This window comes from Sceloporus undulatus, chromosome 6 (genome assembly GCF_019175285.1).
Source record: "Sceloporus undulatus isolate JIND9_A2432 ecotype Alabama chromosome 6, SceUnd_v1.1, whole genome shotgun sequence".
NCBI lineage: Eukaryota > Metazoa > Chordata > Lepidosauria > Squamata > Phrynosomatidae > Sceloporus > Sceloporus undulatus.
Window position 1 is genome coordinate 157,534,596 of NC_056527.1, and position 12,796 is coordinate 157,547,391.

The following is a 12,796-nucleotide window of genomic DNA, read 5'->3' on the forward strand; positions in this document are numbered from 1 at the left end:
GAAGTCATTTGCATTGTGTTCATATAAAAACCAGATGGCTTTTGCAGCAGGAGAAGTTTGTAGATTAAACAAATTCTACCAAAGTATTGTTATTCCACTCATGTTCATGTTTATGATCTTATAAGGAGTGACCATTCTGTTTATAATTCATATTCTGCACAACCTGTGTCCATCTGGCTTCTATTTTTGATACAGTTATATTATTGTAAGAGTGTGTTTGGAGGGCAGCATGGTTCTTGCTCCAGTTTAAAACCAATCATGGGATTTTTTAAAATAACTTGTTTCATTCATTTCATTCTTTCCCCTGAAGATCTTGACTGCGAGTGGAGACGGCACTTGCGCACTTTGGGATGTGGAAAGCGGGCAACTTTTGCAGAGTTTTCATGGCCATGGGGCAGATGTCTTGTGTCTAGATCTTGCTCCTTCAGAAACGGGAAACACGTTTGTGTCTGGGGTAAGACAATCTATGTAGAGTGGGAAAATGTGTGTGTGTGTTTTTGCATGGGGGAATGAATCAATGAATCTTAAACTCAGAAAGAATCTCTGCAGTTGCCAAACAGCTATGACTGGGTAAGTCAGACAGTGCCTTTGTTTTTATCCAGTTTGTCCTTGCAAAAAGCTTTGAGCTTTCAGTTAGGGTTCTTTCAAAGGCAAGTGCCCCATATCAAAATGTTTGTAAGATTAGGGCAGAGGTGGCAAAGTGTGGCCAATGAGCCTCATGTTTCCCTCTATATTAATAATAATATTTTGCCATGCTTTTGGTGCCACCTTAGGCCCAGGTTTATAGAATCATAGAATCATAGAGTTTGAAGAGATCCCAAGGGGTCATCCAGTCCAATCCCTTGCCATGCAGGAACACAGAACCAAAGCACCCCTGACATATGGTCTTCCAGCCTCTGTTTAAAAACCTCCAAAGAAAGAGACTATACCACTCTCCAAGGGAGTGTGTTCCACTGTCAAACAGCTCTTACTGTGAGGTAGTTCTTCCTTATGCTGAGGTGGAACCTCTTTACCTATAGTTTGAATCCATTGCTCCATGTCCCATTCTCTGGAGCAGCAGAAAACAAGCTTGCTCCATCTTCAATATGACACCCTTTCAAATATTTAAACCAGGCTATCATATCACCTCTTAACCTTCTCTTCTCCAGGCTAAACATACTCAGCATCCTAAGCTGTCTTTCATAGGGCATGATTTCCAGACCTTTCACCATGTTATTCACCGTCCTCTGGACAGGCTCCAGCTTCCCAACATTCTCAAACATTATAATCACGTTTGGGGCTTATTAAATGCCATCAATCCTTTATGTGAGCTGTATGGAAGTCAGCTGCAGTGAGTGCATTCGTATCAACAGCTGAAGTTGACTTGAGCTGGGAAAACTACCATGAGACAATGTTTTCCTCTTTCTGTTTTTCAGTGTAATAAGTACCTTGGAATTTTTGGAATTCTTTCAGAAAATTGGTCTGTATGCCACTCACACTGCCTTCTGGTATTTTAGGAGGAAGCTGGTGCTGTCCATTTTGCCACTGCTTTGTGAAGAAATATGAAAACATCCACAGAGCTGCTTGTGTGCTTTAAAAGAACAAACATTTTCCCAACAGCGCCACTGTTTGGGTTAATCCAGGGTTGGGCAACCTCAGAGGTTTGAGGCTCAGTGTGTGGAGTTTCTTTGGGCATCAGATTCCCATCTATTCTGTGATGAAACAAAAAGGCGGTTTAAAAATAAAAATTATAGCCATTCTTGACAGTTGAATAACAATGGTATCATAAAATCAGCCTTTTCAAACTATTATAATTTCCATTATTTCTTCCTGTTTTCTTCTTCTTCTTTGAGGTTGTAATTTGATTTTCTTTATTTTGTTAGGGGTGTGATAAAAAAGCGATGGTCTGGGACATGCGGACTGGGCAGTGTATTCAGTCGTTTGAAACCCATGAATCAGATATTAACAGTGTCAGGTGGGTTAACTACTGTCAGATATTCCTGCCATGCCATACCATTGTGTGTAAATATTGGCCAGCAGATTGTTTTTATGAATAGTAGGCAGGGTAGTGAGTACGGTTTGGGTAGGGCTGGGAAAGGGTTTCTTCTTTTGGGGAGTGGGCTATCATTTTCCAGAATCCTTCAGACAGTATAGCCTAATGGTCATGCTTCTGTCTGCTTCTTCTGCAAAGAAGCTTCTGATAGTTTATACTGCAATCATCTTTCCTCTTGATTTTTGTGATTGTCTTTTGATTGCTCTTCCACAAATGAGTTTATTCATCTGATTCAGTGCTTCTCAGGCTATATGTAGGGGAATGGTAGTTTTGGGTTTATCATGCAGTATGATCCAACACTCTATTTGTGCCCTTTGGGTACAACTGTTTTTTTTCCTTCCTGGAAACTCCTTATGTACCAGCAGCTGATGTATTGCAGAGTGGCATTCGTCCACAGACCACCTTTGTGAATAGTGCTCCTTATAGGTTATATTTCAGAGGAAGGAACTGGCAAATACGTCCAAGTATTCCTTGATTAAGAAAATCCTATGAAATTCATGGCATTGTTATGAGTCAACAGGTGATTTCAAGTCACATATAAGTACACATACGTGTGTATATGACAGCCGGCATCGTGTAGTGGTATGACTATAACTCTGGAGACCAGGGTTCAAATCCCCATTCAGCCATGGAAACCCACTGGTGACTTTGAGCAAGTCACTGTCTCAGTCTCAGAGGGAGGCAAAGGCAAACTCTCCCAAATATCTTCAGACTATTCTCGGTTACTGTTTCAAATTTTCATTAAAATGTTTTTGTCAGCTTTTATTTTTTGAAACTCCTGTTTAATTTTACCTTTACAATTTTGTATATTTTGATTAAGTGCAACTGGATTATTGATTTTAGTTCTTTAATTAGTCCTTTCTTTCCTTCATATTCGTCTTTTCATACAATTTTGGCAAGCATGTCTGTCTTTAAAAAAAAGAAATTGTAAAGTGTCATATACACTATTAAAAGAAATAAATGATTATGATTGCTAGTCAAAAAGTCTAAAAGATTAACTTTTCATGCTCTGAATATGGAACTGGGTTTTCCTCGTTCACTGAAGCTGCTGCAATTCCAAGCCCTAAGAAGGAACATACTGTGCCTGCAGAACTGGGCCTACCCCTGCCTTCACTTGCCTAACCCTTGCCTTTGCTTGCCCAATGGTCATGGTAAATCTTGATGACTGGTGAAATGGCTGCATGAAAGGCTGAAGGAAAGACTCCAATTGCAGTGATCCTGTTGGACCTGCTTCACAACCACATACCAACACAACCAAGTGAAAGTCAAAGAAATTGGCTTTTGTATTTGTTGATTAGAATTTATATATCCTCCTGCATATTACAAGCATTGACATTTTTCCAATATCATTTTTAAAGTCCTGTGTTACTGACACAACTTTTTTTTTTGTTTTTGTTCTTCGTATAGGTACTACCCAAGTGGAGATGCCTTTGCGTCTGGCTCAGATGATGCCACAGTATGTTGTGCTGTTATTGTTCTGAAAAACTTAATGTTTTCCTAAAGGAGGTCTGGAACCATGACCATTAGAGCTTAGAAAGGTGACTCTTTGGTCTAAAGCTCTAGAACAGGGCTTCCCAACCTTTTTGACTCGTGGAGCCCTTATTTTAATGGCGGAGCCCCTAAGACCCTATGTCCTACAAGTTAATGGTGTTTAGGAGTATATATAAGAATATCTTCTTATTCTTCAATTTCATTCAATTTTTATTCTTTTCATTTTCCTGGAGTGGCCACAGAGCACCTGAGAAGCGCACATGGAACCCTAAGGGCTCCTTGGAGCACAGGTTGGGAACTCCTGCTCTAGAATTCCCCTGTCAGTATGGCCAGTGTCCATGTTGACTGGGGGACTCTGGAAACCATAGTTGAGAGCTTTTCCAGACTCCAGGATGTGTGTTGAATGTATTGTATGTGGTTTGCTGAGCACACACTGAGAAGCAGGTAGAGAAGCTGTGCATGATGTAAATGAGGGCACATAAATTGAGGGCTTTCCTTAGCTTAGATCATGGTTTTCTGGACTGGCACCTTCTAGATGGTGGACTATAACTCTCCTCATCCCCAGTCAGCATGGCTGACAGTCAGAAATGGTTGGACACCATAATCCTAAACAGGTTGGGGAAGACAGCTTCTGCCATGTGAATTAAAAGCTTCTGAAAGGTACAGTGGGATAAGTATTACCAGCTTGCCCAGTTTAAAGACTCCCTAACTAAGGTGGCAGTGCATTACTCATAGCATGTGGGAGGTTAAGAAGGAAAGTTTTGGCGTGGTTCTGGAATTTATTTAGATTTCCTTCAGGCTCTTTTTTTTAGGGGCTCAACGTGGGTTAGAAACATATCTGCATCTCATTTTAACCTCACCACAGTCTTGTGATAGAATTAAACTGGGGAGAGAGGCACTTTCCCAAGACCACCTAGGGTGCTTCATGGCTGAGCAGAGAGCCAAAATATGGTCTCCTTGCATCCAAGAACAACACCAACTCTCTTCTACTGTGGTGCTTTTCAAGCTTATGTTTAGCACTCTGTAGTTTGCATATGTCATGTCTACACAAGTCTGCTGTGATTTCAGCCATTTTGTTGTATTGCATAGGCAATGAGCTTTGAAGAAAGGTAGTTTGCACCAATTTGTTTTTGTTGGGTGCATGTCTGGATGAGAAAAACTTGCCACCAGGCAGGGATATTGGAGGGCTTAATTGTTAGCAGCCAGCAACAAAGAGAAGAGCTGTAGTTCAGTGATAGAAGACATATGTTTCCAGAGTTTTAGGCATGGGAGAAGTTAATTTTTTAAATGTTGAAAACGTTATAGATTTTTGCATTGTTGATTTATTATTAAACTGTGAAACCATGAAATGAGGAATGTAATTTAAGTTTGCTAAAAATAGCCAGCAGCAAATTAAACAGGAGCACTGCCTGGTTTACATTTCACAATTAAGATAGCCAATTTTAAATTACTGTTGAAAATTGTATCAAATTAATATCTAACAAATGAGTTCTAAGCTCTGTATATTGCACATTGAAGAAAAAAGACCCACAGATACAAATCTTGGCACCTCTCTCTTTAAAAGGTTGCATTTGCAATTTTTCTGCACTCTCTTTAAAAGGGCGTGGGGATCAAGGAGTAGGTGAAGGGAACAGTCTTTGCCTGAGGCTTTTGCAAATATTTGCCCATGTAAGAGTAGACAACACCAGACTAGATGGACCAGTTGCCTGATCTTCTGAAAGGCATTTTCCAGTGGTGAAACACATTTTGGTACATGGATGATCAGTTGGGTACTTCAGTCTCCCCTTCCCATCTTCCTCTCTTTATCCAGTGATGTCCTGCTTTCCATTTTGGCTTTAGGGAAACCATGGTTTCACCTTGTGTCTGAACTTTCATGCTGTCAGTTGTATATGGACACATGGTAGAATGTATACATTTATGTGGGATAACTAAAGTATTTGTCCTCTGTATTTCTTTTTCTCCCCTCTCAGTGCCGTTTATATGACCTGCGAGCTGACAGAGAAGTTGCCATTTATTCCAAAGAGAGTATCATCTTTGGGGTCTCCAGCGTGGACTTTTCTCTTAGTGGTAAGACATGAATTTGAATGCCCTGCTCTTTTGGGGAGCAGTAAACAGGACAGTAATGTTCCCTTTTTCAGTCTAACTTTGCTGGATAACCTGTGCATTCTAATATTGTTGGACTCCAACTCTCATCTTCTGCAGCCACTAATGGTCAGAGATCATGGGAGTTGTTGTCTGGCAACATCAGGAGAAGATGGATTTTTCCATTCCTGGGTTAGCTTGACTTATTCTTAAAAACAGATATTATTGGACTCCAATTCCCATCTTGCTCAGCCACCAGTGGTCAGGAATGAATGGGAGTTTTAGTCTGGCAACATCTAGAGAGCATGGGTTTCCTGGCTTAGCTTAACCTGTTCTTTAAAACAGATATTGTTAGAGCCCTCTGGCACCAATGTTTGGGTGATGGGAATTGTAGTCCAGCAATATCTGGTGAACATGGGCTTTCCACTCCTGGTTTAGCTTGAGCCATTCTTAAAATCAAATTCTATTGGACTTTACCAAGGAGGAAAGCTTTATTGTAACTAAATTCTTCCGCACCCCAGAAATCTTCGAAAGGATATTCTTGGGCCCTCCTTTTGAAAATGAGATTTGTAGCTTTGTTTGCTTTTTCAGTGTTTCATTAGCTCAGTGGATGAAGTGTAGCTCCAGGGCCACATAGAGGCCCCTAAGACTGTTTTTGTGGTCTTTGATCCCAGCACACGCTGTGAATCACCCCCTTCACACTGCAGAATTACTGTACAGCACTGTGATAGTGCTTTAAATTGCCATAGTTCCATCCTATGTAATACTTGGATTTGCAGTTTAGGGAGAGGTATCTCGAATTCCCAACCAAAGAGCTCTAGTGTGTTACCAAAGTACAAACCCTAGAGTTCCATAGGGTGCAGCCATGGCAATTATAGTGGAATCATAGTACATGGATTTATATTTATATGAGTGTTTTTAGCTTTTATTTTGTAATGTCCTATATTTTTCTTTAATGTCCTACATTTTGTGGTGCCTTGTCCTTTGCAGTTATGGCATCAGGTCACCCTACCCTGACACTGTAGGCTCCGCTGTCATTGTACAAATTTCATTTCCTTATCTATTTAATCCAGGATTGGGGAAGATCCAACCCTTCAGATAATCGATCAATCAGTCAATCAATTAATCATTTCATTTATATGCTGACTTTCTCCCAGAGTGAAACCCAAGGCAGCTCACAAAAAGAATTGGCTTTAAAACCTAACAACAAAAGTTTAAATCACACACACATCCAACAAGGCCTCTTGAAATAATGACTTACAAATACAATTCAGACCCTGGTTTCAGTTCCTCCTTGAGGATGAAACCATGGTTTGCATCAACAAGCGTTTGCAAGTGTTGGCATGGCAGTGTTGTGTAATTACTTGCTCTGAATTAAATTTAAAATTGTTCTACATTGTTTTGATTTGGAGCAAAAAATGTTAACTGTGTTTTTCTGTCTGTGAATTTCCTTGGGAACATTATGTGCTAAAATCACAGTTTCTAAACAATAGAAATTTTGTTTTTAGTTTAATATCATTATTCCTTATGAATGAAATCTCTTTTGCAGGCCGCTTACTGTTTGCTGGTTACAATGACTACACCATCAATGTGTGGGATGTTTTGAAAGGGGCTCGTGTGTCTATTTTGTTTGGACATGAGAATCGCGTCAGCACTTTGCGAGTTTCACCCGATGGGACTGCATTTTGTTCAGGATCATGGGATCATACTCTAAGAGTAAGGAAACTTCCACTATTCTTTTTCACTCCCTTCTTCCTTTTCTTTTGTCTTATGTGTACAGTATGGCTAATTCAGAAGTCAAGTCATTTGTATCAATGGTCTCCAACCTTTCAAAATCTATTTTTTAAATCAAGGTGACTATTGGCCAGTGGTATAATATATACTACTGATAGGTCTCAATACCCATCATCTCCAGATGGGTTGGGGGAACCCTCTGCTTGAGATCATGGAAGAAACTGATTCTATGTATATATGTATTTAGAGTATTTGTACTCTATGCTTCAGCCATAAAAGGTTTCCAGAGCAGCTTACAAATCATTAACTTGATGGTATCTATCCTTCAGGCTTACAGTCTAAGAGACAAAATATAAAGAAAAGGGAATGATATGGAAGCCATCCCTATGAGAAGCGAGTTTGGGATCTGGGTATGTTTTGAGCCTGGAGAAGAGAAGGTTAAGAGGTGATATGATAGCCCAGTTTAAATATTTGAAAGGATGTCATATTGAAGATGGAGCAAGTTTGTTTTGTAGTGCTCCAGAGATAGGAAACAAAACAATGATAGGAAAAGAGATTCCACCTCAACATTAGGAAGAACTTCCTAACAATAAGAGCTTTTTGACAGAGGAACACACTCCATGGAGAATAGTGGAGTCTCCTTCTTTGGAGGTTTTTAAACAGAGGCTGGATGGCCATTTGTCGGGAGTGCTTTGATTGCGTCTTCCTGCATGGCAGAGAGTCGGATTTGATGGCCCTTGAGGTTTCTTCCAACGCTATGACTCTGTGAATCTGTGGCATTGGAGGTGGGAATTAAATCCAGCAGATGATGGCTGCTCTTCCCCTGTATCAGAAACCAGAGCAATGGCAGTTGGAGTATGGAGGGAGACCCTCTTACTGACTGTTGGGGACCAGGCATGGTGGAGCTGGACCTGGCAGTTCTTTCCTCCCTCAGAGGCTAGAGCAAAGATAGAGCAATGCGTTCAATGGAAAGCCATTTAATCACTTTGTTTTATGCACTTGTTGACTCATTATTCTACACTTGATTTAGCGGGTCTACGCTAGTTGGACTGACCAATATGATGCAGGCCAGCATGTCCAGTCAGGTGGGGTATAATGTGGTTCTTGATCTTAGTGGCATTATGAAATTACTTTTGAAAGAAATACCTTTTTTGAGTGGCTATATGAATGAAACTAAGACAATTTCTTAGACTATGTCTTTGGGGAGTTTTAACCCTTCAGTGTCTGGTCCTTTCTGTTGCTGCAGCTGCTGCCAAACTTTAGTGTCAACTGTGGCAGCTCTATGATGCTGCATCCTACTATGCCATAAAGTGCTATGAGACATTGGACCAGAGTGTCTCACAGGACATTATTGAGTGGAAGACAAAAAGGGACTGGCAGCTGCAGTTCTAGTGGCACTTTGCATGGGCTATTTTAGTGATGGTGATTTTGGCTGTCCTTGATCTAAGAGGAGAACATGTTTCTCTTACAGCAGAAATGTGAGCGATTTTGGAAAAAAACCATTGCCCTTCAAGATCTTAATCACTGTTTGACTTTTCTCTCTACAGATCTGGGCTTAATCCTCAGTGCTTTTTCCCCAAATATACATTAAAAATGACATCATGGGATCAACCTGCTCACACCCCTCCTAAAAATCTCAATTTGGGGGTAGAAGGAAAGCTGTAATAAAGAAACCAACTGCAACACGGTGATAGTCAGAAGATGGAATGCTCCATTGTTAGTGTTTACCACATTTTTGCCCAAATGCAAACACTACTAGTTAGAAAAGGGGTCATATCCTTTTATCATACAGTTTTTTAAAAATATCTGTGTGTGGTATAATAAGCTGTTTTTAATTCTGTTTTTGAAACTACCATCCCCCCCTTTAGAAATAGTTTAATAACTCTAAAGCCAGACTTCTACTTAATTAACCTATAAAACAAGAGTTTAGTATTTTAGTGCACATTATCTATGTGGTATTTGCATGAGATTATATTTCTTACTAAAGTCAACTTGGAAATAAAACAGACTTTAGCTTTTTATCAGGGTATCCAAGGGCTTCTTGACACATTCCATGGAAGCAGTAAGAGAGAAATGATGAGTGATTTACACTTGCTTCCTCTGCTCTCTTGCATAAGAGCCAGATGTAGGGTAATATTTGGAGTGGCAAATTAGGCCTGGGGAGAGTTGGATTCAGATCCTCACTCAGCCATAAAACTCCCTGGGTGACTTTGAGCCCAATCACTGACTCCCATCCTAGCCTACCTCATAGGGTTTTTGTGAGGAAAATATACGGAGTACTTGTATACTGCCTTGACCACCTTTGAGACAAAGTGGGGTATAAATATGATTAATGTAATTGCCTGCTGTGCCAGGAGTATGTGTAAATCCCCACGTGATCTGATTTGGTGATAGAACATGCATCTCCTCTCCTTCCTATGAAATACCAGAACATGGGGGAGAGGAAATGTGATGCTCCTTCCCTCTCTCTCTTCCTCTGCTTTTGTGGAATGTGTAAAACAGCCCTGACTCTTGAAACATTCCTTTGTTGGGAAGAGAAGAAGCAAAGGGAGTTGCTTTTAGAATCAAAATCAGTGGGATTTTATTTTCCATGTCTTTATGTTGGGTATGGGTTATACCTATTGGTTGGTTGTTACTTAACTTTAGGTGCTATTTCTACCAGTCGGAAGGCATTGTACAACTATTTTGTCTGGTCAGATTCCTAATAGTGTACTACACCAGCATAGTTGGTAGTAGTATAAGGCAAAAGGCTTGTGGACACAGTGGCATTGGAAACAAGGGCTGAGATTCATCCAGGCAGTTCCATGTTCTCTTCTCCCAGCTCTGGCAGCTTTTAGACCTTGGGCGGGATACTTGCTACTGTCGAGACCAGGGTTCAAATCCCTGCTCAGATATGGAAACCTACTGGGTGACCTTGGGCAAGTCACATTCTCTCAGCCACAGAGGAAGGCAAAGGCAACCCCCCTCTGAACAAATCTTGCCAAGAAAATCCCACGATAGGATCACCTTTGGGTTGCCGTAAGTCAGAAATGACTTGAAGGAACACAACAAGAAGTGATAGATCAGCCCACTAATTAAAATTTGCTAATGGGACGTAATTTGAGGGAGGAAAATATTTATTTTTTAACTAAAGATGTAAATACATATACTAGATAGGAGGGCTTTTTTTGTTCGTGAAACTTTCTGGCTGCATAAACCAAGATGTAATGTAGTAGAACTTATATCATTACATGGGAACATCTTGGATCTTTTATGTCCTCCAACAATTCACTGTCCAGTTTTAAGTTTGGAAAATGGACTACTGGGTTTTGCAGTGTATGTGGGTAAATTTATGTCAGTACCAAACTTGAATGCACTATTAAAAACTGTATATGTTAAACGCTCATTGTGCAATACTAAATTAACACACTGTACACTTTGATTAGGCAGTATTTATTGATGAGATATTTGGAGTTTTGAATGGAATATGTTGTGTTGATACTTATATGAATGGCCTCACTGTAATAAATTGTATTTTACATACTGAGGATCTTTGACTGTGTGCTTGTTTTCATGATGCCACTCAATGCCTGCTTTTCTTAAAATAAGGGTGAAGACGTTTGGCTTTCCAGATGTTTTGTACTTCAACCTCCAGATGCCACAGTCAGCCTGGCTTATGGTAAAGGCTGTAGTCCAAAACATATGGTAGGCGAAAAGTTCTCAATCCTTAAATATTTAAAGGGATGTCATATTGAGGAGGGAGCAAGCTTGTTTTCCGCTACTCCAGAGATTACAACACGGAACAATGGATGCAAGCTACAGGAAAAGAGATTACACCTCAACATTAGGAGGAACTTCCTGACAGTGGAACAAACTCCTTCCTCCAAGTGTAGTGGAGTCTCCTTCCTTGGAGGTCTTTAAACAGAGGCTGGATGGCCATCTGTTGGGTATGCTTTGATTGAGAGTTCCTGCATGGCAAGGGAGTTGGACTGGATGGCTCCTGTGGTCTCTTCCAACTCAATGATTCTATGATCGTAAAGTTCTGCACAGGTGGGACTGGGATACCTCCCCACCATGGCCATTTACTGGCTGTTAGATAGGCAGAGGGCTGGTAGGCAGAAAAGTGTCCATCACTCCTCCACTAGCCATTAAATGGCTATACTGGGGAAGGGGCTGCTGTTGCCCAAAACGCCTGGGTCCCAAGAAGGCACTCACAATCAATATTTAATGGGAGGAGGGTGTTATTGGCTCAGTTGCAGCATCCAAGAGGGCTTGGGCAACTCAAAGCAGGGATTAAGCCTGTGTATATCTGTTCTGAGAAACAGAAATCCAGACTGCAAGTCCAAAATAGCCTTATCCATAAAAGTGAATCTCCACTCATACAAAGACACGCTTACACACACAAGAACTGACAATATAAAAGGTGGTAGCAGATAGAGATTTTAGGGATTGCAGAGGGCAATAGTGTACTAGTTCCAGGAGCAGAGGTTCCATTTGGAGGACACTGTGAAGTGAAATGCTAAGGAGTCAAGCAAGATATTAACAGAGTGTCTGAATCTTAGGTGAGACCAAATTGAGGGTGACTTGGAAGACAGCTGTGAGAGAATCTGCCGTAAAATCAAGAGTAGATTTACCATCCCAACTCTACCAGCTGCCCCTGAAAAATAATTTCCAACATAGTTTTTAGACCTCCATATACACAAAAGTTGTTCATAACAATGATGTTAGCATTGAAAGCCACAAATAAGGGTCTGGATGGCTGTTGTGTTTTCTAAATCACATTTCAGAAGTTAAGTGAATCAATTTATTACATAGTAAATTAGGACAGGCCCATGGTTTGAGTAAGAATGAAAGAAGCTGGAGGAGAAGAAAGCTCCCATTGATCGAAAGGAGAATGAGAGCTTAGGTGATGAATGATTCTTCAAGGGCAGATAAAAGATCAATGTGGGAAAATTCAACCATTTTTCATGTCAGGCTCACTTTCCAGTTTCTGGTGACCTTCAGCTGATACCAAAAGTTAAGCAGCTTCTTGGGAGATCGAAACCAACTTTCCAAAGTTCTCTAACCCTCAAACAACTGCCAATAAGGAAATATGACGGTCCTCTGCTTTCGTTTTATCATGCTGAGAGCAGTGCTTGCTAAGCAAGAAGGAAAGTCCATTCCATAGAACTGTGGCACTAGCACAAGCATTGGCACAGTGACCATTTGGGAAAAACTGAATTCCCATTGCCCCAAAATAGCTTGCCGTTGCCTGAAATTGTGTGTGATCACCTCTCACGCAATAACATGAAACCCCATGATTGCGTTCAGACTGACTTCCCATTGCCCGAAACTGTGTGTGGTAGTCTATACACATGAAACCCCACAATCGTGTTCAGATTGCCATTGGATTATACTTCCAATTTCCCTTGTCTGATAAACTCCTAAGAGGATGATAAGGGATGGTTTATTATACTCATAGGAGCGCAGGACAGCTAG

The 12,796-nt window shown here is 40.6% G+C and overlaps 1 protein-coding gene across 1 annotated transcript in view; it reads left to right on the forward strand.

The window, feature by feature from the left end:
* Window positions 1-9,984, forward strand: part of GNB5 (G protein subunit beta 5) — a 28,841-nt gene extending 18,857 nt beyond the window's left edge. Inside the window, exons 6-11 of the mRNA XM_042476414.1 lie at window positions 311-454; window positions 1,863-1,954; window positions 3,440-3,488; window positions 5,494-5,590; window positions 7,155-7,321; window positions 8,887-9,984. Coding sequence (XP_042332348.1) covers window positions 311-454; window positions 1,863-1,954; window positions 3,440-3,488; window positions 5,494-5,590; window positions 7,155-7,321; window positions 8,887-8,898 — 561 coding nt within the window. The 3' untranslated portion in view covers window positions 8,899-9,984. The remainder of the gene's footprint in view (window positions 1-310; window positions 455-1,862; window positions 1,955-3,439; window positions 3,489-5,493; window positions 5,591-7,154; window positions 7,322-8,886) is intronic.
* Window positions 9,985-12,796: the final 2,812 nt, after the last annotated feature.